This window comes from Pseudoliparis swirei, chromosome 10 (genome assembly GCF_029220125.1).
Source record: "Pseudoliparis swirei isolate HS2019 ecotype Mariana Trench chromosome 10, NWPU_hadal_v1, whole genome shotgun sequence".
In the NCBI taxonomy this organism is placed as follows: Eukaryota; Metazoa; Chordata; class Actinopteri; order Perciformes; family Liparidae; genus Pseudoliparis; species Pseudoliparis swirei.
The window spans coordinates 4,670,345-4,697,434 of record NC_079397.1 but is presented as its reverse complement, the minus strand read 5'-3'; the positions used below and the strand labels follow the sequence as shown (position 1 = coordinate 4,697,434).

The window sequence follows — 27,090 nt, the reverse complement described above, 5'->3', positions numbered from 1 at the left end:
ACGGGTATCGTCTTGGCTACAGTCTCCCGACTAGCCCAACAACAGATAACATTGCGAGTCGTGAACTTGTCATTTAAAAACACAAACTAGTACGATGTATAAGTATATATTGGTGTTATTCGCACTGTCGAGCAGAAGCAGAGGGGGGACTCTCACCACGTCGGGTCGACACGGAGCAGCCGCAGGCCATATTGCGCACGGTTTCATTCGCTTTAATGCAACTTGAGTAATGTGACCTCCTAATTTGAACTATTCGCTGTTATTTACTCTACATCAGCAACGTGGCTTTCGCGCCTGTCAGAAGACGCATCGCTCGCTTATTTCCCCACACCCCGTGTTACTTGATAACAGTATTCGCAACACCCTCCACCAGCATGAAAACAGTACATTAAGCTGGAGTTACAAACTTGAATTTGGTCGTGGCGGCTCCCACGGGGCATTATTTCCGTTCAGCGAAAGAGGAAACAAAATAGCACAATGCAACTGTTCACCCCCGGAGAACAACTAGCTTTAACGTGGCTATATGACGGTGTTTCGTCGGTTATACGCGAGTCTGCTCCGAGGGCAGCTGCTACACTGCGCAGTAATCTCAAGGCTACTGAGCTTTTAATGGCATTGTAGTTCTGACGAGGAAATCGAGAATAGACCCAATGTCAAACGAGGACCTGGCTCCTGTCGTGTTTTCATACTTGGGACCTAAAAGAGAGAACATTCGAGCGATTACTGAATCTAGATGAAGGGTGTATTGGGTTCAAACGCTGCAAGCGTGGGGGAGGGGGTGTTGCATGTCGGGCATCTCGCCCCAGTCAGACAATTTGTAACCCCATCTCGATCTAGACGAGCCAAAAACGCTTAAAGTACACCGTCGCGAATGCCTAATTTAAACCAAGTAGCGTATACATGTGTAATATATCTGCTTTGTTGTTCCAAGAGCCGAGTATTAATCCACTTTATAACCTTAACCCCCTCTACGCATTCTGGCGTGAACTTCCGTTGGTTACCGTTAGCTTTGCGCGTTACTTTCCACGGCCATTTTTTTCTGGGGGGGGGTTGGCGTTTATTTACGGTCCAAGTAAACAAAGCTATTCCAGCCGTCGTGCTAAACGGATTTTTTTTCTCGCTTTCTGCTCGACGTTATTAAACTCTTGTTTTTAAAGAAGAGAGAAAGAAAAGTCACATTTTAAACGGCGGTTCGTGCTTCGATTGTTTTTCCGCCCGCTACGTTTCCCAGAGGCCGTAATTGCTAGCCGATTAGCTCCCTGGCTTTGCTGTCGACGAATTCACAAAAAAACTGTCACGGTAACAACACAGAAACTGTACCGACAGAGGGATACTTAAGTTAGAGTGTATGAAAGAGGCGATTGAATGCATTCTTGGGGATTTTCCTCCCATGGCGAGGCTCCCCTGGCCACACGATTGTCTCGCAGTCCTGAGAAAAGCGCTATGAAAATGGCGACAGCACCCAGGGTGTTGTGGTAACATAATAGCAACGTTGTACCCTCCACACCCCTACCGGCAGGACTGACTGCAGCGCCAACACACTCACAGGGAAGCAACTACACGACACATGCTTTTATTTATATATATATATATATATATATATATATATATAGTTGCGTTTAGGCAGTAAAATAACGTCAAATTATATCGATTATGCCTCGATAATACTGCGTTTTTTATGTTGCTTGTCGTAACGTTCACTGACGCGTCTGTGGCTGTTCCCAAAACGAGTTGCATAGTATTCATGTGACATGCGTCACTGCTTATGCTATCGTCTGTGTTTCGTGGTGTAGGGTTGAATGGTCGGACATGGAGGTTCATAATCAGAGGAAATTAGATGCAAGTACTGCACAATACAGAGAGAGAGCACCTCGATGTGTTTTTGACAGCATAAAGGGAAACCAGCATCACTCTGTCAAATCTATATTTGACAGTGATGCTACTTTACCATAAAATCATCTCCCTAGAATAGTCTTTATTAAGTTTAAATCACATAGTGTCCCCCCCCCCTCCAACTCCAATGTTTTCCATTACTTCTTTACTTTTTAACATGCATCCCTTTTTATTGTGTTATAAATGCACCCACTATTTAATATAAATGCATGATTAGTGTTCAAGGGTAGAAGTCAGTTGAATATTTGATTACTCAACCTAAACAAATGTGAAATATTCATTGAACAACATAAAATGCAAGAACTGTTCCGGTCAGTGTTATATTTATATGTAGCACAGCTGCACGGCAAATAATAGTCAGATTCTTATCTTTCATATTGCCTCTGCACAATCATGTTTTATTGCATGCGTTTAACATTGAATGCCAGAAATGTGCCCTAAAAGGATATTATATAAACACAGTATCAACATATTGTTTTCAAGCCTTTGGGCCCTCACACAGCCTTGGTGTGGCACAGCTGTGTCTTCTTCGTCACCCTGTGGGACAAACGTTGTTCAGCTGAAATGCTTTTTATTCACTAATGTCGTTTTCTTTTTCTTCTCTTACCCTACTGATCGTTTTAATGTCAGTTCAGCGAATAAACAAAAAATATCTCAGTTACTATAACACATTTATTCACAAATATGCTTAGTTCAATTGTAGTCCAAACTATCAACAGTATACATGTTACATGACAGTAAACAGCTGTTTGGCTGCAGGGTGAGTATGTTTTATGGCTGTCAACCTCCTGCCAGCCCTCAGTGTTAAGTTAATGGATGGTTCATACACAAGTGCTTGTTTGACTAAAGCACCTGTCAGAAGCAGGAATAACGTACGACACAGGCCTTCAAACCCCTTCACAGCATACCATGTGACATATGCAGACACTAGAGGGTCAGTTTGAAGCCGCTTTATCGTTCCTTATATCATAAACATCATTAAGCACTTGATTGGTCTGCAGGGCATCTGTCCATTGAGGGTCTGTGTCGTAATGGAAGTTCAGCTGCCGGTATGGTTCACATATTATTAAGTGCCAAATGGTCTCTGGAAGGTTTATTACGACTCGAGGTGTGTGAGGGCCCTTCTGTGCAGCGCTTAGTCAGTCTCTGCTACATAATGCACAAAGTCCCAAGCCATCTTGTTTTTCTTTTAAAAGAGCAGAGGGCTCTGTACCAATTCTCTCTCTCTCCGCTCCCCCTTCCTTCTACATCATATTGCAGCTTTGAGTGTTAAATCCCGGACCGGTGGTCCGTGTGCCTGGTTGCCTTGCGCAGCAGCAAAGTGTGTGTGCGCCCGCTTTGTTGACGGAGGCGGTGACGAGAGGCGTGCTGCCGCCCCCCCTGTGCCACGGCAACGGGGACGGGCAACTGTGGCAGGTGGAGGGAGGCTAGTATTCTCAGATGGCACCTCTTTCCTCTCACCCTAACCCCTAGACGGACACACGAGATCAAATAGCCAGCACCCAACCATTTCATTTTTTAGTGTATGCAGCAGAAGGAGAGAGAGACACAGACATTGAGGAAGTCATGCAGGTGCACAGGATGTCTATTGGTGTATTGATTATTGATCGGGCGGATGCAGGCCACATACTCCTCCGCTTTCTCTTCGACACTCTTCCTGGACTCGGAGGTGCTCCCCTTGTTGTTGTGCTCATCCTCGTCTCCAGACGATAAACTCTTGTCCCTGAAACAGTAGTGTGTGTGTGTGTGTGTGTGTGTGTGTGTGTGTGTGTGTGTGTGTGTGTGTGTCTATAGACGCATACCTCACCCCATGGGGCTACGCTGTGTGTGACTGTGGCACGGTCTCCAGTGCTCTCACTTGTGGGATGCCCAGAGACCCAGAGACGAAGCAGCCCGGCTCCAGGGCCCAACGCAGTCACATGGTCTCCCAGCTGGGAGAAGGAGGGCTCAGGTGACCTGTTTCTGTGCAGCTAGCTGGGCCGCAACAGATCCTTTTTTAAGCAAGCTTCCTCCCCGACAGGTGGCTTTCAGGCCTCCTGCGCATCCCTAACCTCCTCCCTGTTGCTGAGCCTGTTACAAATGGATAGGCCGAATCAAGAGGGGATACGCCATCAACGTTGGTGATGCCACGGCACCGCGGACCAGGCGTGAAATTGATCCTCGCCCACTGCCATGATGGGACCTCCGAGTGGCTCTTTCTGTTCTTTTGCCTCATAGATGCCGAGATGCTTCTCCGCATCGTCTCTGGAGCCGCACGAACAGCCAGACCTAACACTTTTAGTTACCCGCGCATTGCATTCTCCAAATGCTGTAATTGGCTTTCAGCTGCATGTATTTGTCCAGGATTATGGAGGATTTAAAATGACTTAAGTATAAATAAATAAATAAATGCATGAATAAATACAAGAATAAATAAATAAATGCTTAAATAAATGTATAAATAAATTAATACAGGAATAAATAAATAAATGCTGAAATAAATGTATAAACAAATACAAGAATAAATGTATAAATACAGAAATTAATAAATATAAGTTATAACTCAACAGGACATCATTAAATAAATGTATTTATGTATATCTATTTATGTGTCCAGATGTATTTCTTCATTTATTTATGTGTGACATTTATGTGTCCGTATATTCAAATGAGCTGGGGCAGTTTATTTATTTATACGTAAGTCATTTTGAGTCCTCCATACTCTCCACGACAAAAAATAAATACATATCAGTCTTCACAAGGTCAGTCACACAGATGAAGATGCGCTGCAATCTAACGTACACATGTCTAATCTGCAAATGTTGAAAGGAACTCACCGGCGACCACACAGAGCCCGGCTGTGATGCTCCTCAAGCAGGAGAGGGAGATGGAGAGATTGTGCCCCGGGGCTCTCTCGAACAGACATTACTCCGACTACAGGAGGGCTGCCCCAGCTTTAATGCCAGATCCTTTCCTTCTGACTTTAACTCACACACCCCATGAGCTCAGAGGTTATTATTTAGCTTTTTTTTGACCTTGGGACGCCGTATTAGGATCATATGGCTCACGTTCTGTCACATACAGCATACGTGGCAGGTAGCAGGCTTGTTGAGATGCAGACGTTTTAAAGTAGCCCCTCAAAACCTCCTAAATGTTCCTAACTTCTCCTTTCTTCTTTACTAGTTGCTAGTTATAAGAAACTGCAATAACGCCGTCTCCTCATCAACCGGACTCTGCAGTCGGCCGAGGCATCGGCCTGCGCTCTCGACGGAGCAGTTCCCATCGCGGCCTCAAAAATCTTGTGCGGACCACATCCCCCTCTGTATTGATGTACGACTTCACCTTCAGTGCTCGTGTGCAGCTGGCGGCCACGGGCACATGCCCGATTTATGAAGGACAGGGCGCATGTGCCTTGAAGAAGAGGGCCAGGCCGACATTCCATCTGGGTCACTCTTCTTCCCGTGTGCACGACTGCGTTTGCATGAGTTTGTTTTATCCGTTTGTTTACGAGCTGAGTCATCGCAGGCAGTTCTGACGACTGTGTGAAGTCGCAGCAGAGAGGGGGATGGGGGTGGGGGGGATTCAGTTGGAATCCCTCATTTTCATTTGCTCCTCCCACTTATAGGAAAAGCTTAATCTGCTGCGAAAACGAGAATTAAAAACACTTCGAGCGGCGGCAATAAACTGAGAGGAGAGGAAAAGCTGTTTGTCTGTCGCGGTTTTTAATGTGGCGATGTGGGTTTTCCCTCGCCGGCTTCGGTCTTAAAAGGAGAGTTATTCCCCCGCACAATGACGTGACTGTGTCCCCTCGCCGAGGGAGGAGAGCGGAGAGACCGGGTTACGCTGTGCGCTCCGCCACCCAGAGTCCGACCGGGTCCCGGCTGCGTAGCGTCACCGTCAGACGGGCCCCGTGTACACCTCCCCCACCACGCTGCCCTCTGAAATGGAGCGGCTGTGGATGGTTTCTAAAGCGCCCTCTAGTGCTAGGAGACCACGCCAAAGGTTTTGGAGGAGGAAGACTCGCTGCTAACAAAAGCATTTCCATCCCCTCGCTTGTTTCTTTGTACACTTTCGCTAAACGTCTTTCTATGTCACGCTTCTACTCACCCTCCCCTGTGCATGTTCCACATTCCCCCCCCTTCCCCACCCCTCGCTCCTGTTATGGGTTTTCCTCCATAACGGCAGTGCATATGGCTAAAAGGTGACTTTAAATGGTCTCTCCCGGGCTCCGTGTGATTTTGAATTGCGTCTGCGACACTCCCCGTCGCTCTGCGTTACCGTCTCGGGTTTATTTAGGAAATGTACAGCGGAGGGAGAGAAATCCGGCTGGGCGGGGTGACGGGGCACAGGGAGGAGGAGGGTGGGGGGGGTCTTTTTCTTTTTTCTTTTTCTTTCTTTTTCTTTCTTTCTCCAGGGTGACGGACATCTCTTCTAGAGGAAGTGGGCGGAGCGAGCTGAGGCAGTCACAGCGCAGTTCAGATTTAGTCAGGAATGCAGCTGTACTGTACTTGTTTCTCTTTTTTCCACCCGCCTTTTGTCAGTCCCAACTCCGGCTGGCTGCAGCGCTTGTATGTTTGCACACTGGTCTGACTTATGGAGAGGGATGTTTGAAAGGACAGGGCGAGGGGTTATCTCTGTGTTTGTGGTCGTGGAGGGGCTCGTGTGTGCATTCCTTGTGACTGCAGGATTCTCTGGATGAAATGGAGACCAACCTAGTGGACGAGGGAGCAAATGGACCGCTTCAGAGGAAAAGCCCAAACGCACTCTGCCTTTCAGATGATACAAAGCAGGAGGGAGTCTGACATCGCAATGTTTTCATGGCAAAACGGCTGATCCTTGTCGAAAGAAAGTGCTCTGGTGCCCCTGCCGCTTCACACATCCACTCGGCGGACATGGTATCAGAAGAGAATTTGGAGGTTGATCCCATCAGCAAACTTGGCTGACACACAGACACGCAGGGGTCTCCTTCCTGCTATTAATTAGGCCTGGGGGTGACAGCTGTCGTGTCTGTGGGCCTCTCACCAGTCCCGCTGGCTCTCACGGTGCATTCGGGTGAATTAGTACCTGAAATGACTCACGGCTGTTTGTTGTCCCCTCGTTTAAAGGACCTTCTGTGGTGTGTTCGTCCCCCGCGAACCACGAGCTTCCTTGACGGAGGCCGTGCAATTAACTAGATTGTGTGTGTGTGTGTGCTGGTGTCTGTGCGGTACGTTCCCACTCCATACACACAGCCCCTCTCCCATGTGCACCCCAGTCCACGACCTGAGCCTTTGCGTGGGACGAGCCGGCGGAGGTGTGACCTTCAGACTATTTTGTCTCGGCATCTGTCCCTCGCATTAATCCCGCTTATCACCAGAGCTCTCCGTATCGGACGCAGCCGCTCGGTCACATATGCTCCCACCTGTACTCCCATCAGACGCACAAACATGGCTTGATATTCCCACCAATACTATTGCTTGTGTGTAATTTATTAGTCCCACCGGCCTCCCGCTCGGGGACCAGAGGGGCACTACGTTCAATGCCTGATGCAGTCAATCATTGATGAAATGATCCCAGTTGATCTCGAGCAGTTTTTTCTCTCCATGAGAACAACTCTTAGTGACATAAAAAATGTACGCTTTCATATCAATACTGTGTCGAGGTTCTGTGCGTCTTCTTTTGGCGAAGTATGTTTTGAGTCCTTTTCAGGCCAAGGGGGGAAAAATGGCTTCTCTGTGTTGCGTTTTTTTCCTCCCTCCTTTCATGGCGGCCGCCGCTCTGTGTGCTCTTGCTCCCCTCTGTGGGAGCTTCCTCGCAGTGCAGCCGTCTGCATTAATCGCAGAGTGTGTGTCGGAGAGGCAGTTCACAGCAGCAGCTCACGCTTTCTAAACTTTTACGATGTCGCCCCCGTGTCATCGGTCGACGCCTCGGCTCGGTGGCTCCCTCAGAGGGGGAATCCCCGTCAAACACTTCCCTCTCAAACGCCGTTCGTGATCTGAAAGTGTGCATTATGTATTTCACGTGTTCTGGAAATACCCCTATTTCCACTCAGATGTGTGGTCTGCTCGGTGCTGCGGCCCTGCATGTGCTTTTGCTCTTGGTATGAAGTAAATGACACATTTTCTGGAAGTGTTCATCAACTCGTGTTTGTAATGATGCGCGTCCACATCACTAACGGGTCCCTTTTGTCTCTCTCTCTGCTCTCCCCTCCATGCTCAGGCCTTGTGGATGCACTTAGATGTCTGCAATGACTGCTGTGGCTGGCATGCCTCAGTGTTTTGGACTCCCATTCTCTGGACTCAGTAGGACAAGAACTGATCAGCAGAGAACGTCATGAGCATAGTCATCCCAGTAGGGGTGGACACAGCAGACACCTCATACCTGGACATGGCTGCAGGCTCAGAGTGAGTAACACTTGACAAATACACCAAGCATCCCCTGTTCACACCTTTTCTTTGTGATGCCCCCGTCATACATTATCTTTGATATTTGTCTTTGCAGAAATTTCGTCCTCAGTTTCACGAAAACTGTTCTCATCTCTCACCCTGTTTATAGGTTTGTCTGCACTCGTGTGTTTGACACTTAGTCATGAGGCTTTCCTCCGTCTCCCCCTCCTCTGCCCAACATGCCCTCTAATATTCGTAAAGCAGCTCTATTATACGTGCCTTAACTCTACGGCTGGATTCAATTCTGTCTTTCCACACGGATCTCTTCTCCCACTATACAAAGTTGATGTTGATGGGATTTTGCAGTTCATGAAAGCAGGGCGCCTCGAGTGTTGCTCTAATGAACAGTTCAGTCCTGCCATTGATTGTGCCTGCACTCAGCCATTGCTCATCACATTGACTCTGTTCCCACTGTTCGGCCATTAACGACATCTGCCCCTGTGAAACTGGAAGCCTAGAATGGAGGTGTGTGTGTGTGTGGACTGTTTTTATAACACTGGCTGAGTGAAGGGTACGCGACGTAAAACAGAAATGGTGCATGTAGCCATGGCAACACGGCTCCCGTCGCCCCTCCTCTCCGTTTCCCATAGTCCCGTCAAGGACATCGGCGTGGCTTTCTTTTCTTCTGGTCAAATAAATAAAGCAAGTAGTCCTTGTGTGACTAAAGAATAACACGTCATCAACTTACGGAGGGGTCTCTTGTCTTTTTTTTTTACATTTATATTTTTTTAAAGAGACATATCACCCCCTCCCCCTCCCCCCGCGCCTCCTCAGCCATCATCAGAGCTGTTGCCGTGACATCTTATGTTGCCATGGTATCTGTCCCTCGCTCCCCTCTGCACTGCGCAGGGCCTGTTGCCATGGTCACTGGCCCTGAGTGACAGGTGGCCCTCACGTAAACATGGCGTCTTAAGCGGTCCCGCTGCACCCCCACCTCCTCCACTCCCCGGAGCTCTGCTGCCGCCCGGGGGCAGGAGTGAGCCCCTTTTTCTTGACTCTCTCCATCACGCTTTGTCCGTCCAATCGGATAACAAGCTTGAACGGTGCTTTCACCTGCTGCTGCTGCACGGGTCCCATCCAGACCGAAGACACACACACACACACACACACACACACACACACACACAGGCGCAGATCTTTGGAGTATTGTGAGCGCGCCAGCCGGGTTTGGGATAGCGTGACTTACTCACCAGCCAAATGCCGCTGCGTCCCTCCTGCAGCAGCGGCGGCGGCGGCGTGACCAGCTGTTGTCTGATGCAGTGTGTGTCCACGGTGACACACGGAGCCCCACCGCCGCACGCACACGTCAAGCAGAATACGTAGTGTTACCATGGCAGCAAGTGGGAGCACTCGAGGAGGGAAGGCTGCTCTTTTTGTGTGCGTTTCTTCCTCTTCCTCCTGCTGTCGATCTCTCCGTTCTCCACGCTCTGCCCCTCTCTCGCACCTTTTTCTCCGCAGGTGTTTGCGTTTTAAAATCACATCTGTTCTTTTGTCGAACGCCGTTGACGCGTACGAGCTATAAATAGCGCGTACCGTGGTGCGCACGCCTTCATTTAAATTCCCACAAAATTCCCTCTTCGTCTCTCCCTCTCGCTCGTGGTCTTCTCAGGAGCACGAAGTCGCGGCCGTTCACGGCGGAGTCTGAGCGTTACTTCTGTGTACGCTAACTCTCTCGGCCGCTCTTCTCTCCACTTCCCGGGAACATGAATGACACGAGCCCTCCAGCTATGAACACGTGCATTCAAAACGCTTCCTTCCTTCCTGCTGAACAGGCTGGCTCACTTGTTTCTCTCCTGAATGTCTTTTATTACCTCTACCTCTCTCACTGATTCACTGGTAGCTCAAACTGAAAGCCCAATTCCCTTTTAAATAGTCCCTTCCCTTAATCACTTGACTATACACGCTGCAAACGGATCTTAAATCCCATGTGTTGTAAAGTATAGACTTTGATCTGGTTAACCTATAATGGAAGAAAGTTAGAGCACTCTTCACTTTGATTTTTTACATTTTTTTAATGTTCCCCCTATCTTGTAAATCAGGCTCTTTCCACACACTTTAGAGTCTTCTGTGTCGGTTAATCTTTTGTGCACACACTCACAAAAACAAACACACACACACACACACCTTGCACTGGGTCCGCCTCCAGACCTCATGCGTGCACTTACGTTTTCACTTTGACAGTGAATACTTGAGCAGCAAAGCATACAGGAAGTGTTGCACATTGCTCTTCCAGCATGCAACAAGAGAGATAGGGCCGAGAAGGGCTCACGCAGGTATCGTATCAACACCTTACCTTGGGGCTCTTCATTCAAATCTCAATCTTCACTCACACTTTGTTCCTGCTACATACTTATTACCTCTATCTCCAAATAGGAGCTGGTTCTTTTTCACCGTTTGTCCGCGTGTTTTCAGACTAAAAAGCTTTCCGAGATATGTCACGTTGTAATGTTGCATACGCACAAATGCCGCATACTCGTTCGCAGCCCCGTGGTCGTTTACTCCTCCGGATACCCGAGAGGCCGTCCGGCGTGCTTTGTGAGCTTTTTTTGCTGTTGCCTTGTTTACGGAAACTTGTTGGCAGAAGCGCTCATGGAGTTAGTTGCTGTGTTTTAATGTTTAGAGAAGGAAACCAGCTCAGCAGCTGTCACGTACCTACACGCCTCGGTGGATTTTTGTTCGTCTCCAACCGTGGATCAGGGTTCTCGAGGAGAATGGAGTGATATTTTTGATCGATCCGCTGTAACCGCTGAAAGGCGGCCGCACCTCGCGGACGCATCGTGCGTCTCCCGAACTGTTTTCCTCATTTATTTTTTTCCCTATCTTCCCCGTTTATACCCAACTACCTTGTCTCGTGCCATGTGCTATGCCAGTTCCACTTCTCGCTTCCTCTAGAGCCACCCCTTCAGCAACTGAAGAATAGATTAGTCATGTCATAATAAGGGTGGGTTGTTCTCAAACCGCCAAACAGGCTCCCTCCTGAACGGCATTGTATTCCCCGGGAGAGTGGATCTACTGGTTTTGTAGCACGACACGGCTGTGTGTTTTGTTTCTGTGTGTGCATGACGGGTGGCACATTTGTAATGATTGCCTTGTGGATGTTGTTCACGCGTCATTTATTTTGACGTGAAGTAGTTTTTATTACTCTCATGCCTGAGTTTTATAGGCGAGTTCACATGCAAGCAGTTACAGTCACTGGTGGAAGAAGCATTCAGATCCCTTTTTTACTTCACCCTCCTGATGCCTTCGGGTCAATTTGACCCGATTCAATGTTTAATGTCGGTGTTCTTTCGGTAGTCAACAAACAAACATAAAGTACCGCACACTTAAACTTGGAAAACAATATCAATTCTAATAATTTTCTGGAGGTTTTAATTGCTGGGGTCAAATTGACCCCACGGGTAAAATATGTCAGTAAATATAAAGGTAACAGGAGGGTTAAACATTGAATGGGGTCAAATTGACCCGAGGGTTAAGCAAACATTATTATTACAAAATGTACTTTGAGTATTAAAAGTACTCATTCTGCAGGAAAAAGGCCAATGTCACAACAAAGTGTTTTTCCTTTTTCTCTCTGCTTTTTTGCGATGGATAATTTGACCTCTTTGGGCCATTTACCTGAAGCCACCTGGGAAGTTTAGGGGGGAAATACAGTGTTTGTGTGTACAATGTTGTATCTAGCAACTACAGCTGTCAGGTATTGATGTAAAATATGCAACACTTACCTCCATAAGTCTAGTTGATTTAAAGTGGAAGTATGGAATGGCATAAAATGGGAATATTCAAGTGAAGTCCACGTCGTAAATGTACTTCTCTCCCACTGGGTGTGCGGTGGCCTCCTGCCCCAGGTCCCTTGACGGTCTTACTGTGTTTAGCACGCATCCATATTCTTCCCTCTCTGTTTCTGTGTCACCCTTCCAACTGACACACACACTTCCTAACGGTGTTTGAGGAAGAACAATTACTCTGTGTAACACCGAGTTTTTCTTTTCGGTGTACAGTAACGTGTGCTCTCCGTTTGTCTCTCCGCTCAGCAGACCAGAATCGGTGGAGGCCAGCCCTGTAGTGGTGGAGAAGTCCAGCTACCCACACCAGATCTACAGCAGCACTTCTCACCATTCCCACAGTTACATTGGCCTGCCTTACGCTGTGAGTACACACACACACACACACACACACGCACGCACGCACGCAGTTCTTCCCTTCACACCCTAAGACAAATATCCTACAACCCTTGAGCCCTCCCTCTCTGTTAATCATTGAGCGCAACTTGACTGGCGCCCATTCAGGTCAACACGGAACAACGTAGTCTTCTGAGTGATGCAGGGAATTTGAGCTGCAGGTGTTGATCACTTGATTGGCAACTTTTTTTAAATAAAATATTAATCGTTCAGCTCATAATTTGAAGGAAGCCTGGGAAACTTTTCATGATCACAGCTTCTCAAATGTGGTAATTGGTTGATTTGCTAAATTCAGTATTTTGGGGTTTTCAACATTGTTTATATTAAATAAGACATTTGATTTAATCAACCCGGGCATTAGAAAAATTATGTTTTCTGATATTTCACAAATGATTCATACAAAATATTAATACAATTGGTTTAAAGATAATAAAAATCAGCTGTCTGTACTACACGTTACTACAACTCCCTGCTTACACACTTAGGTGATTCTTCTGTGTGATTTATCCCTCTGATAAACTGTCATTCACAACCCGGTGACCGCCTATCTTTCCTTCCTTTTTCATCAGGACCATAACTATGGGGCGCGGCCCCCACCCACTCCACCGGCCTCCCCTCCCCCCTCCATGTTGATCCGACAAGGAGAGGGGGGGTTGTTTGTTCCGGGAGGCCAGGACGAAGCATCCAGGGGCACAACGCTCAGCACCTCAGAGGATGGCAGCTACGGGGCTGACATCACCCGCTGCATCTGTGGCTTCACCCACGATGACGGCTACATGATCTGCTGTGACAAGTGCAGGTAAATTGACCAGATTTTCCCAATTAATTTGTGACTCGGAACGTAGCCCAAAGTTGTCGTTAAACTTTTTTAAATCACAGTTTGAAGTTGCTTCAATGTTATGAAGGAGGAAAAAAATGTACTCTCTGATTTTTCTTTTCTTTCTTTAGTGCTTGGCAGCACATCGACTGCATGGGAATCGACAGGCAGAACATTCCTGAGACTTACCTGTGTGAACGCTGCCAACCACGACACCTGGATCGAGAGAGGGCCATCCTGCTGCAGACCAGGAAACGAGAGTGTTTGTCTGGTAAGCTACACATATGTGTGTGTAGGCCCTAGTCTGCACTGTAAGGTTTGTTTACCTTTGTGTTCAGCAAAGATCCAATATGTTGACACAGTCGGTTTTAAAGAAAAAGAGGCAGACTGTTGTTATTTTAAGAGCTGCGTCCCCCACAGCAAGGTTTGAGGGGTTAGAGGTTATAAAATATATATATTTCAGTTCTGCTTTAACTGGCCTCTTTGCTGCATTAAATGGCCCGATTGTTATTGAACCCAGCAGGTTGCATGTCAGGATGCAGCCTCCTCCCCCTGCAGGTGACTCATCCTGAGCCTGAGACACGCTGACACCTGCTGGACAAGAAGCAAACTACTATTTTTAATATCTGCTCCGTCGCATATCTCATCTTTCATTGTTGTGGCTCTCTATTCGGCAGCAGTGTGAAGTCTTTGATATATTTTGTTCCGCACTCCCTCCTCATAGCTAACATTCGTTTTGTCTGCTTCTTCAGATGGTGACACCAGTGCTACAGAGAGTGGAGATGAGGTGCCGTTAGAGCTCTACTCCACCTTCCAACACACGCCTACCACCATCACGCTCACCACTGGCCGCCTTGGCCACAAGCAGACTGATAAAAAATGTAAAAAGAGTGGTGATAAAGAGCCTCCAGCCTCCTCTGCCCGAGCTAAGAAGGTCAGATTTGACGAGTTAATGATATAATGAGCCAAGTCGAAGCATATTGTGTACAAAATCCTCATTTTGCATTATTGTACACTTCAATTAATAAAGTTTTTGATGTCTTTACTTTGTCTGGCAGGCCTTCCGAGAAGGGTCCAGAAAGTCCTCCAGAGTTAAGGTAAACTCACCGACTACAACACTGTTCAGTCGAGCTGTCTTCTGGCAAAACCATTTTCACCAACAGCTGTCGTCTTTCTTTTTTCTTCTTCTTCTCTCTCTCTCTCAGGGTGCTGCTCCAGAGCAGGAGCCGACGGAGCACCCGTCTCTGTGGGAGAACAAACTCAAGACGTGGATGGAGCGCTACGAGGAGGCCAGCAGCAATCAGTACAGTGAGGACGTCCAGGTCCTGTTGCGCGTCAAAGAGCAAGGCGATGGCAAGAGCCTGGCGTACAACACGCACCCCGCCTCCTTCAAACCGCCCGTGGAGGTAAAAACCTGTTTGCACATTAAAGTCTGATGTCCAACCTCACCCATTCGTTTTTAATCCCTTGTGAGCAGGGCATGTGTATCAGGCTCATGCCCCTTTTATCCAAGCATGTAGTCAATTTGCCATCACCGCTATCTCCTTGTATGTTGGTATAATTCAATGTGTTCCCTGTCCAGGATCTGCACTCATGCCAGAGTGTCTCTCTCTTGCAGAGTCAAGTTCAGAAGAACAAGAAGATCCTCAAGGCGGTGCGAGACTTGCCCCCAGACTCCCTCATCATCGAGTACAGGGGGAAGTTCATGCTTCGGCAGCAGTTTGAGGCCAACGGATACTTCTTCAAGAGGTCAGAACACGAGTCGCTTTTCAGAAGGATTTCTCCTTTGTATGACTGTAAATTGGATAGTGCCGGTCAAACCAATTAACTGATATTAAGTGCTCTGGGGACGTGGGATGGATGGCTTTGGGTTGTAGTTCATTACAGTGTAGTTTTTTAAAATTAACATTCATGCTTTCCCCCCGTTTAGGCCGTACCCCTTTGTGTTATTTTATTCCAAATTCGACGGGCTGGAGATGTGTGTGGACGCTCGCAGCTTTGGCAACGAGGCGCGCTTCATCCGTCGCTCCTGCACCCCCAATTCAGAAGTGAGTGAACCGATCGAGTGCATTAATCGCGCACAAGTCGGCTCTTATGCACAGTTATAATAGTGCATCACTCTCTGTTCTCAGGTGCGCCACGTGGTCGAGGATGGAATGCTGCATTTATACATCTACTCATTGAGGCCCATCGCCAAAGGCACAGAGATCACTATTGGTTTTGATTATGACTACGGCAGCTGGTGAGTTATTAGAGTAAACTTGGCAAGCAGCAGGCATCACCACGGTAATAAAGAAAGATCCTTTTTGCCTTCTAACTTCATATTTTTGTTGTCTTTCTTTCCGTTTCTCTCTCTTCAAACTTGTAGTAAATACAAGGTGGACTGTGCCTGTGTGAAGGGGAACCAGGAGTGCCCGGTGCTCAAGCACAACCTCGAACCCACGGAGAACCTGGGCTCCGGGGGCCGGCGCCGAGGGAGTCGCAAGGACAAGGAGACCGTCCGGGACGACCTGGGCCAGAACCAGAACATGGGTCTGGACGGCGACGGGAAGAGCAAGAGCGTCGGCGACGGCAAGCAGAGGAAACTCTCTCCTCTCCGCCTCTCCATCTCAAACAACCAGGCAAGACGACACGGTCATGAACAGGAGACCCACTCTCACCCTTTTGTTTTCACACTTAAAAAAACAAAACACGTTGCATGTTTAGACTCTCTCTACTATGGCATATTTATTGTAAATATACATTTGTCTTTGTGGTTCATGCATGCAATTTTTGATTTGATCTTTGTTAAATGTGTTGTGCATGTGTTTTCCATTGTTAGTCACTCGACATGCTCTTCAGTTCCCTCTTTTTTCCCCCTCATCCCTTTTATGCATTCACCTCTACCCCCCCCCCCCCCTCTCTACCGCCCAACTAAGAATGTTGACGACATAGTTCAGATTTACTGTCATTGCACAAGATGCTTCTGTGCCATTTTTCTGGCAGAGCTGTGTTGCAGTGCATAATAACCTTTTTGTGACACACTCGGGGAAAGGCGTTTCACTTGGATGTGTTAACAGCAACACGATTTATCATCTGTTAGTTTATTTAGCAGAAAGAAATCTGAGAAATGCCATTAGTGTCAACGTTTATATATATATATATATATATATATATATATTATATACACGTGTACTAGAAAAGCGCTATACAAGTCTAAATTATTATTATAATATTTTTTTTAAACGTGGCGTTTGATCATTATGAAATCAGCCCAGTGTGTCACTAGCCTGAGACTGTGTGTTTTAGACGTCCCAAAATGTCAAAGCTTTTTGCAGTTATGTCACAGCTGTAATTGCAGAAGGATGAGATGAAAGATGTACCAACAGAGTAGATACAATAAATGTGTAAATGTCGTATTGCCACCTCGGTGAAGACGGGGCAGACTGTGTCAGCTGCTAAGTGGTTAGATCTGAACGAAGGCGCCGGTACAAGTGCTGCACGCCAAGATTCATAAACAGAATTTATGAACAACCGTGAAAGACCAAATATGAGTTCTGAGCATGTTTTGTTTTGTGCACAAATTGACCCCTGAAAAGTAGCAGAGGTGCTTCACTCTCTCCTGTCCGTCCTCCCTCCCTTCCTCCCTCACCTCTCATACACTCTTACCTGTCTCCCTCTAGTCTGTAGCTAGACTGACTTGCCTGATCAGCCGTGATAAAGTGCCATGCTCCCCTCTCCCCTCCTCTTACAGGATCCTGAGTTATATGAGGATCTAGAAGACAAAACCTCCGTTAGCAATGAAGTAGAGATGGAGTCAGAGGAGCAGATTGCAGAGAGGAGGAGGAAGATGGTAAGTGTGCCAAGCTTAGGGGCTACAGCTTTGTGTTGCCATGCGGACACCCAGCAGACAAAGTGACAATACAAATACGATTGTCTCCTGTTGCTGGTGTGGACCGAACAATGTGTCTGCTCCGGGTGCTGTGGCTTGGATAAGAGCAGCTGTCCTCTATCTCCCTTCCATTAAACGACCCTCCTCTTCATCACTTATCTAGCGCTCCCGCCTCTGTCCATGCCCTTGTTGATATTTTGCTCAGTCCTACTTGTGTTTTTGTTGTTTTTTTATTCCCCCCCTGCAGCTTTGGCTTCCCTCTGCCTCACAGTACTGAAGCTCTGTGCTTGTCTGTCATTACGCAGTGACATTTATTTTCCTCATTTGTTGCCAGTTTTGTTTTTCTTTTTTTCTCCAGCATATAAAACAAATGAAATGGCCTCCGGTGCCACGTGGCCGTTTTTTAGAACGCCATCTCCCGTCAGTGGGAACAAACCAGTGCGTTGTGTGATCGTGCGAGCCGAATCCGCCCCCATAGGTTTGAGCATAGCGCTCCTCTCACCTTCACTGAGAGTTTTAAACGACCAACTACTGGTTCAAACCCTCTTTTTCCATGCCAAACAGTCTAATGTCTCTGTGAGACGGTATCGAACACACAGGCGAGCGCGGTGCACTTAGCTTCACACACACTCACACACACTCACACACACTCACTCTGTAAATTACCCCGTCGTCAGCTTCATTTCACACGGCGGACCCGAGGTGTAAAGTGCTGACTCATCTGTGGCCAACATACAGATCTGCTAATAGGCCTGGCTGAGAGTGATAGATATTTGTGTGGGAGGGGGGAGGGGCTTCAGAGGGTAGAGCCTTGTTGCCAGGGCCGTATTGACTTAGCGAGATCCAATCGGCTGGTTTCTATGGAATGCGTCCCAGGAGGGAGCTGCTGCTGGATCAAAGAAGTGTGCTTTCATAAACTGCCAATCACAAGCACAGTAGGTGCATGTGGGTGTTGGAAATCTACGCCGCGATAAGGCGCGGGCGAGAGATAACATTGTGTGTGTGTTGGCACGATATTTTGCCTCCTTAAACAAGAGCGCCTATTGTTTGACATCCTGGTCTGCAGTCGACCTGCGAGACACATGTTCAGCTCGAGGACCATAACGCCACGGTCGTTTGAAGGCCCGCCCATTAGCTCCTCGTAGCCAATCACAGCTGACATTGGGTGAGAGGCGGGTGTCACCTGCCGGTCAGTGCGGTGCTAACCACGGCATCACCAGGTGATTGCTGCACACGTGGGTCTTTTTTCCTTCTTCTTTCTGCAGCAGAACAATATACAATATTTGGCCATTGTTGATAGTCACCTGTGTGTTTATTGTTTCCTGTATTATTATTTTTTAAACCGGGGCTGAGAAAATGTTGCGCTGTTCTTTTTGTGTGTGTGTGTTTTTGTCTCTAAAGCTCCAAACAGGAAGTGTCTCCGTGGCCAATCGGCGACCACCGTTTTTGGATTGAAGATTGATTTTTCCCCCTGTTTTAAAAAAAACCCATATTTCCCCTCACGATTTCACGTTTAGTCCCCGACGGCTCAAATCTGCACAGTTTAAAGACAATTAATGTGATTATAGAGAGGTTAGTATCAGGACGTAACGCCTTGGAAGTGGTGTGACGGATGTGAAACGCAAAAACGTATAAAACAAATCAGCTTTTTCACAAAGTACCCGTAACCTAGATATCGTAAAGTTAAGTGGCGTCAGCCGCGGCGTCTCTATTGCGTAAACCTATCCAACACCTACAGTACCTGACCCAGACCTATTTTGTCCCACCGGGGTATCAGGGAGTCGCTAGTCTCGCCCTGTCCAGTGTTTGTGGAGCCTTGTTTAGGGGGGACATGTCTCTTCTAAACTAGGCTGTCTCTTTATTGAACATTCAGGCCAACCCAGAGGAGCAGTCCCATCTGCCTGTCGGGGCGGCTTCCAGCTGGAAGGGACTGAAACACAAGGAGGTAAACTTGACCCATTCATAGCCAATTTCTACTCCACCCATCTACAAGCCTCCCCCACCCCTAAATCTCCCAGAGGTGACACTAGCGCACTAACTGTCTCGTCTTTCCCGACACCTGTCTTCAGCCTGATCTTCAGCAGATATGTCTGTTTCCGTTTATATTTCGTGGTATGAAAATATGTTCAATGGGGTGTTCTGACTAAAGGTGGAGCTCTTTTTTTTTTGGTGGAGGTAGAGTTGGGGTTATTTGTGGCACAAACATGCATATAGGGACACATTTGACATGCAACCTTCTGGTTGGGCAGGGTATAATTGTAACGCTCTTTTTCCGTTAAGTTAGAAAAGCGCCATATGAATTCAGTCCCAATACATCCGCACAACATTCCTTCTGTTGCTCCTGCCTGACGTTCTCCTCTTTTTTTTGTTTCCCTTTTATTATGAAAGCAAAGGGCCACTTCTACACCTCTTTTCTTTCTCTCGGCGCGCTGCACTTTGCACAGCTTGATCGGCTTTCGCTGCGTAGCACACATTAACCATCGTATCGCTACCTCTGGGGCTACGTGGGAGAGTAGTGCTCCGTGGACTTAATGTCTCTGCTCCCTCTCCCCGTCCTTCACCCATTCCTCCGAAACCCCCCTCCCCCCCCCCACACCTCTCTCTCTCTGCAGACACGAGAAGAGAGGAAGATGGAGGCCATCTTGCAAGCCTTTGCCCGAATGGAGAAGCGAGAGAAGCGCAGAGAGCAGGCGCTGGAAAGAATCGGCGGCGTGAAGACGGAGGTCGGGGGCCGCAGTGACATCAAGGAGGAGCCGCCAGCCACGCCCGAGATGGCCGATTCTCCGACTGTCATGCAGGTGAGAACACAGGGACACACAACCCTCTTTTTTAAGTGCTTTAGCCATAGACTGCAGGGGTCTTGGTTATATCAGCATCCACCAAACAATGTATTTTCACATAGAAACTTTCCAATATCTACTCTTTAAAATTTGTAAACTTATATAACGGCGATATACACTAGCAATCCAAAGTTTGGGCTCAAAGTAAAGCACTGTTTTTTTCAATGAAGATAACATTATGTTTATCAGAAATACACTCTATACATTGTTAACGTGGTTAATGACTGTTCTTAGTGGAAATCTCTACATAGGTGTGTAGAGGCCCATCTCCAGTGTTATCGCCTTAGAAGACTCGTGGAGGGTTAGAAAACCCTTTTTAAGTTTGCACAGCTGAAAACAGTTATGCTGGTGAGAGAAGCTATAAAACTGGCAAGACCAAAATTCATATTTCAAATAAAAGTAATTATTTCTAACCGTGTCAATGTCTTGACTATATTTTCTATTAATTTTGCAATTAATTTAATGAATAATAGTGAATCTTCCTGGAAAACACAATTCTCTGGTCGTGTACATCAAGCTACGCATCAAGGATTAAATGACGAGTGAGCACAGGGACCTGTTTGTGGTTAACTTTTTTAGCTTTGCATCAACTTAATAAACATAAATACCTTCTCTCTCTCTCTCTCTCTCTCTCTCTCTCTCTCTCTCTCTCTCTCTCTCTCTCTCAGCCACTGCTGGAGGTGAAAGAGGAGCCGGGGTTAAAGCCGGCCAAGGTCAAAAGCTCGAGGAACAGGAAGAGTTTCTCGAGGAACCGCACGCACATCGGTCAGCAGCGCCGGCGAGCTCGCACCATCAGCACCTGCTCCGACTTGGCCCCCGGCTCTCCCACTGAGTCCGTGGAGCCTCTGACCAGCGAGGCCCCCGAGGGAGAGATGCTCACGCCACCCGAGCCGGAGGCCATCCTCGACGAGGCGCCCGACAGCAGCCCGCCGCACAGCAGCTCCCCGGCACCCGACCGCAACCGCAACGGGAGCAAGAACTTCAAAACTAAAAAGGTACCGCAGCGCTACTTCTGCACGGGGCGTCATCTACGTCTGAAACTCACACGCAGTCGGCTACATCTCCTCAAACTCTTTTTTTTCAACAGCACTTTATGAGTGAGTGGGTGGGAGAGAAGATGCAGGACCTCGGCGCCGTACGGACCCCAGAGCCGGTCCCGGAGAGGCCGCTGAGAATAAGCAGCGACCCCGAGGTCCTCGCCACGCAGCTGAACGCCCTCCCGGGCATGGCGTGCTCTCCGCAGGTCTACAGCACGCCCAAACACTACGTCCGCTTCTCGTCCCCATTCCTGGCGACCCGCAGCCCCACGACGCCCGGCGTCCCCACTGGGAGACGGCGGTCCAGAGAACTGCCCGAAACGCCGCCGACCACCGGCTCCTGCAAGAAGGTACTGCTTTAGAAATATACATGAGGATTATTATCGGTATTTAGCTGCAGTCGGTGTCGGCTTACTGACCTCCTGCTCCTTCTTACAGAGATGGTTGAAGCAAGCTCTGGAGGAGGAGGGCTCCACCAGCCCGGCCAGACGACCGAGCCTCCTCATGCCCAGCGAGGGTCCTCTCAGCCCCACCATCAACGGAGACTCTGACAGCCCCCTGCCCTACAATGGCATCTGCTGCCTACCAGGTAGGTCGCCAGGTGGAATACACGCATCACAAAATGAGAAAACAAGACTTTTTTAAATCCACATTTTAAGACTCTAATCATGAACTACATCTAGATTAGAAGTTCACAAACTATATCTGTAAATACTGGATGAACGGCTCGGCTAAAATCGCACGCGCCGCACTTCTCTCCCCACAGAGTTGCCCACACCTTTGAAAAAGCGGCGGCTGAGTCCGTTGGAGACCTGCATGTCCGAGAGCTCGACTCCCTACGGCTCCCCTTGTGCCACGCCCACCAGGGCCGAGCAACCGGAGGCGCCCGCCACCCCCATCTTAATGGCCACCCCGCCGCGGCCCCGCACAGAGGAGCCCAGTGCGGAGCCCCCCCTGCCCAGCACCCCAACACAGACACTTAATGTCCTTCAGGAGGTGAGGCCGGGGATCACCCGCACGGTGCTTTGACGCGAGTGAGAGAACTGGAGCTGAGTCTGTTCTTGTTCCACAGAGTGAATCTTCAGTGGAGAGCTCCCCAGAGGTCAGCCGGAAACCCAGTGTGCAAGAGGTGAGCGACGGACGGCGTCAATAGTTATATTATATTGTGTTTCATTGTCAGGTAAACAACTCGTAATGTATGATTCCTCAGTACAGACCGTCCTCGCAAATGTACTTTATTTTTCAAAAGTAGGATGAATGTTCTTAATTTTTTTTATTTTTGTTGTGACCGTCCCTTTATGTTGATTCCTCCTTCCTGTTCCAGGCCGATCGTCCTCCGTCGTTGGTCTCCTCGCCCACCGCCATGGCTCCCAGTTCGGACGCCACCCCGCCGGAAGTCAAGCCGCCGGTTCCTGAAAGTCCACAGCCTCCGGCCGCCGAGCCCATGGACTGTGGCGAGGACAAGGCAGAGGCTGTGGTTGTGGTTGTGGTTGTGGAGGGGAGTACTGAGGCCGCCTCCTCCTCCTCCTCCTCCTCCTCCTCCTCCTCCTCCACCTCCTCCTCTGCAGAAACGTGTGCTTCCTCTTTTACCGGCTGGATAAAAAGCCCAGAGAGAGTCCCGACTGGACCAGCTGGCCTGAACTTCTCTCCAGTCAACTCGAACTTAAGGGACCTCACCCCCTCGCACACCCTGGAGCCTCTGGTGTCTCCCTTCAGGCCTGAGGCTGCAGCTGGGGCTGCAGCAGGGGCCGCCGCCGCCGTCGGGGCCACCGCCGTCGGGGCCACCGCCACCGCCGCCGCCGCGGTCGTGACCGTGTCATTGGTTGGCGCTCAGCCCCCCTTCAGTGAAGGCCAGGGGCCGCTGTTTTACCCCTGCACCGAGGAGGGAAGTGCGCTCGGCTTCTCACGCTCGCTGAATGGGGACGGCTCTGGCGAGGGAGGGGGGTCGGCACAGAACCCCCCGCAGAAGAAAAAGGTGAGCGAGCAACGTTAATAACATGCCGAGTGTTCAGCTGTAAATATGTTAATATTTGATTGTAGCTTGTGCTTTATTTCACAAAATCTTCTGGGATAACAATGCAGAATACATTGTGAATAGAGAGAGCACAATATAAAACACGAGAGGATAGAAGAGCAAAGAATATGAGAATTAGAGAATGCAGTTCACGTGAGCGGAGGGACTGAACCCCGCTGAGCTGCTCTTTGTCTCGGTAGCCGACCCAGTGCTGCCCTCTGCTGGCCGAGCGTGACGCGTGCTCTTTGTTCCCGACTGGCGTTGAGCTCGCGATGCTTTCTGCCCCTCTCCAGGTTTCCCTGCTGGAGTACAGGAAGCGTCAGCGGGAAGCTCGCCGCAGCGGCTCCAAGACCGAGTGCGGCTCTCCCGTGTCCGCCGCGCCGCCTCTGACCGCGGAGCCCTTCCCGGTCGCGTCGGAGACCACCAGCGAGTCTCCTCTACCCCCTGCTCCCACTCCCCTCTGCAACGCCACCACCCCCACCCCCACCGCAGCGAAAGAGCCCCAGACGAGTGAGGAGGCGGAGGTGTCTGGAGAGAAGGAAGAGAAGGAAGGAGGAGAGGCACAGTGGTACGTTTCACAACTACTTCCACAACAAACCATTAGAGGCCCTTTTGTTCTCATCCAGTAGCTCATGTCGTGTATAATAGATATCTTGTATTGAGGTCAAATTAAATAATTAAACAACCGGTTACAGCCTCGACAACCGGTTTACATTCAGGCTTCAGACTGTTGACTCCCTATAATTATATAAACTACCTTTAAACCCATGAAAGAGCGCCTGTGTTTTCAGACCTGGAGAGGGGGCGTGGCCTCACACACACACACACTGCGCTCCAGACATACTCGCACACACATACCTCGAAGACGTCAGGGGATTCTTTTTTCTTTCTCCACTTCCTTTAAGAAATTCCCAAAACCTTCAACGTGTTAATCATACATTAATATTCAAGCCTCTGACCCGTTTTATCAATCTCCCTCAAAGCTTCGACCTCGAGCTTTTTCAACTCCTTAAAGTTTATGGTCAGCTCAAGAAGTATATTGGCTTTTCTTTTAGGTATTTCTGAGAAGAGGTTTGATCTTCAGTCGTCCAGATGTTCATTTCATTCATATAGTCGTATATAGGCAGATTTGTTTATTTAGATTGAGTGTTTTTTGTTTGCTCTTGTCTTTTTCCTGCTCCAAACTATTTTTATTATCTTGGCCCTATTTAAAATTATAATAGGTAATAAGTTTGTTGTGATCTTTAAATATTTTCCAGGACGTCGTCTACGTCTGTGGAGCAGGCCCGAGAACGCAGCTACCACCGAGCGCTGCTGCTCAGCAAGGACAAAGACACAGGTGAGAATACTAACTCACCTGGTCAACTTTAACTCTTTATGTTTGTTTGCATCAATGTTTTTGGTTTTATACTAAAAAATCTCCTTTTTCATACAGATGGTGAGACGGAGGGGGGTGATACGCCCGCACTGAGAGATTGCCCATCTCCAAGTCTTCAGAAGACCCCGACCCACACGGTAAGGGAACGTTTAAAATGCCCGAGGTCGACCCGACCCGGCGAGGCGCCGGCGGCCGCGTGACTCCTTCTCGCTCTCCTCCCTCAGCCCTGCTCGCCCGCTCCCGTCGCTCCGCCTCCCGGTCGGCCGGCGAAGGAGGAAGACGGCGACGGTCGGCCCCGGACGCCGAATCCGACCGGCCAGCCGGCGCCGGCGGCGAGCAAGCCCGCGGGACCCAAACCGGCTCCTCTGACTCCCACCAAGCTGCATCCCGCCCCGCTGCCCTCCTCTCCGGTCCTCTACCCCGGAGCCTCCCTCCTCCTCTCTCCCAAGCCTCAGCCCCAGAGCTCCTCCTACCGCAGCCAGAGGGCGCTGTTCCCCGCCCAGCCCCCGGCGCAGACCGGCCCGGCTCCTTTCGCCCAGTACAACGCGCAGAGTGCTCCGCCCCCTCCTCCCCCTCCTCCACCAGCACCACCGGCCTCCGCGGTGTACTTCCCCGGCCAGAGCCCCTCCCCCGTCGGACCGTTCTCCGTGTTCAAACCCGCCGGCGCCACCTCCTACCCCCCCGGCGCTCAGCCCCTGATGCAGACTATGTCCCACAGCGTGCACTATCAGAGCTCGGCAGCTCCCCCGCCGCCGCCCCCCCCTCCGCCCCTGCACCCGATGCCCGGCCCCGCCCTGCTGCACGGCAACCTGCAGCCGACGCCCATCCAGCAGCACCAGCTCATGCTAACCACCTCCCCTCCTCCTCCTCCTCCTCCTCCCCCGCAGGTCCAGACCTGCCAGCAGCAGCCTACGGCGAGCAGCACCCTGCTGTCGCTCACCCCTCCCCCGCCTCCCCCTCCCCCTCCCCCCGCCCCCTCGACCAACGCCCAGATGCAGCCCCACCACTTTCAGAACTTGGGGGCCTTTCACCCGTGCGCCGCCGCCAACCCTTCGGCGCCCCCGTCGACGTACCCCCAATCCCTTCAGCAGACCGGACTGCCCCCCCCTCCCCCTCCCCCTCCCCAACAGACTCAACAAGGTCAGGCCCAGGCCGCCGCCTCCCAGATGCCTTCTGGGACTCGTGGAGCTCCTACGTCCTCAACCCCGTTCCACAGCTCGGGGTACCTGAGCACAGGGTGGCACTGACCCCCCCCCCCCCCCCCCCCCCCATAGAACTCGGCCGGGGACGAGGGGCCTGTATCATAAGCTGTAGATATGTTTTCTATGAACCTGAACACATGGCCAGTGGAAAAACAGCCGATTGTGGGATAAAAGGACAACTTTTTAAAGAAATACTTCAAAAACGAGGACAAAACATTTTAGAAGAAGAGAAAACGGACAGCGACACGATCTTCAAGACAAACTGCTAAACGCTGAAGATGGACGATGCCCCTGGTGCTCTTAGCCCGCGCTCCGGCCTCCGGTTGTTTTTATATATCCTTCCCGTGATGGAGAGGAAAAGTTCTCTGTTCTGTGTCTTGTTTGGACCCCGTTGTAAGGCCCCTGCACTTTGTTGATCAATGGACATTCCAGCCTATACCCTCTTCTTCTCCTTCATCCTCTTCTTCCTCCTTTTGTCAGTTACTCGTTTTTACTTCCTCATCTCTCTCTCGTCTGTCGTCTGCTCTCCACAGCATTTATTTGTTATAATCTAGTGGCTCACTATAGCAAAGAGAAAGGTTTTTTTTGTATAGAGAAAAAAAATTAACACTTATTTTTTGTATTCCTGTCTAACAACAAAATATCTGTTCACCGCTGCAGATTCAGAAAAAAGACCCGTTTCTGGGATCCTGCCTCAACGTCCTGGGAGGCTGCACTTTGTGTGTGTGTGTGTGTGTGTGTGTACGTGTGTGCGAGCGTTACAGGGTGTGAATGTGCGCGTGAGTTCTTGTACTGTGTGTGTGTGTGTGTGGTCTTCTGAGGTAGTGTGGCCCCGCCCACAGGTAGGACGTTAGCGGTTTATTTTTGAATATCAATGGTTATTTGTAGAAAGTGTAATTTAAGGTATAGGTGGTTACTCCAGCTTTCACCAGGAACAGGTTGAAAATATTTGCTTCTTTTCTTTTTCTATGCTTGTACAATTTGCTCCCATCCTGTTCTTTTTCACATTTGGTTGTAAATATGAACGCTCTTCTTGGCAAAGCTGAATGTTTCTGTGACTGTAGCATTATTATTTTAATTTTTTTGCCCCCCATTTCTCTGGACTCTTCAACTTGTGTCTCTTTTCCTTTTTTTGTGTGCGAGTGTTTGTTTGTGTGGAGGGGAGAGACTCACAGACACTGCACTGGTTGGCTATTTTCATGGTTCATTATAATAAATCACTGTAATGACAGTTTTATACAACTCGTTGTGTCGTGAGTCTCTGGGAACTTTGACGTGTAGCCACTCGGCTTCAAGGACACAGGACGGGGGGAACCTTCAAGGACACAGGACGGAGGAACTTTGGGAACCTTCAAGGACAGAGGAATCGTCTGCTCGGAGACTTCCCTGTGAGTGTGCGCACAAAATGTAAAATAACCCTGTGCACTTTTCTCTCTTTCCCAATTCTTCTGTTCAT

General features: G+C 49.2%; 1 protein-coding gene across 8 annotated transcripts in view; it reads left to right on the top strand.

Annotated features, from left to right (window-relative positions):
- The window catches only part of kmt2e (lysine (K)-specific methyltransferase 2E), a 30,818-nt gene extending 3,942 nt beyond the window's left edge, over positions 1-26,876 (top strand). The window contains exons 1-25 of one of the 8 annotated variants that reach the window (XM_056425355.1): positions 4,434-5,202; positions 8,071-8,255; positions 12,329-12,443; positions 13,045-13,274; positions 13,424-13,563; positions 14,045-14,226; positions 14,351-14,389; positions 14,498-14,698; positions 14,875-15,041; positions 15,223-15,340; positions 15,425-15,534; positions 15,661-15,913; positions 17,026-17,124; positions 19,037-19,108; positions 19,776-19,961; positions 20,672-20,998; positions 21,091-21,390; positions 21,479-21,629; positions 21,807-22,036; positions 22,113-22,169; positions 22,365-23,015; positions 23,348-23,622; positions 24,314-24,393; positions 24,490-24,569; positions 24,657-26,876. In XM_056425355.1, coding sequence (XP_056281330.1) covers positions 8,185-8,255; positions 12,329-12,443; positions 13,045-13,274; positions 13,424-13,563; positions 14,045-14,226; positions 14,351-14,389; positions 14,498-14,698; positions 14,875-15,041; positions 15,223-15,340; positions 15,425-15,534; positions 15,661-15,913; positions 17,026-17,124; positions 19,037-19,108; positions 19,776-19,961; positions 20,672-20,998; positions 21,091-21,390; positions 21,479-21,629; positions 21,807-22,036; positions 22,113-22,169; positions 22,365-23,015; positions 23,348-23,622; positions 24,314-24,393; positions 24,490-24,569; positions 24,657-25,679 — 5,157 coding nt within the window. In that variant the 5' untranslated portion in view covers positions 4,434-5,202; positions 8,071-8,184 and the 3' untranslated portion in view covers positions 25,680-26,876. Of the gene's footprint in view, positions 1-4,433; positions 5,203-6,305; positions 7,952-8,070; positions 8,256-12,328; positions 12,444-13,044; positions 13,275-13,423; positions 13,564-14,044; positions 14,227-14,350; positions 14,390-14,497; positions 14,699-14,874; positions 15,042-15,222; positions 15,341-15,424; positions 15,535-15,660; positions 15,914-17,025; positions 17,125-19,036; positions 19,109-19,775; positions 19,962-20,671; positions 20,999-21,090; positions 21,391-21,478; positions 21,630-21,806; positions 22,037-22,112; positions 22,170-22,364; positions 23,016-23,347; positions 23,623-24,313; positions 24,394-24,489; positions 24,570-24,656 lie in introns of those variants that run through there. The other 7 variants (XM_056425357.1, XM_056425360.1, XM_056425358.1 and 4 more) reach the window with 7 other exon arrangements.
- Positions 26,877-27,090: the final 214 nt, after the last annotated feature.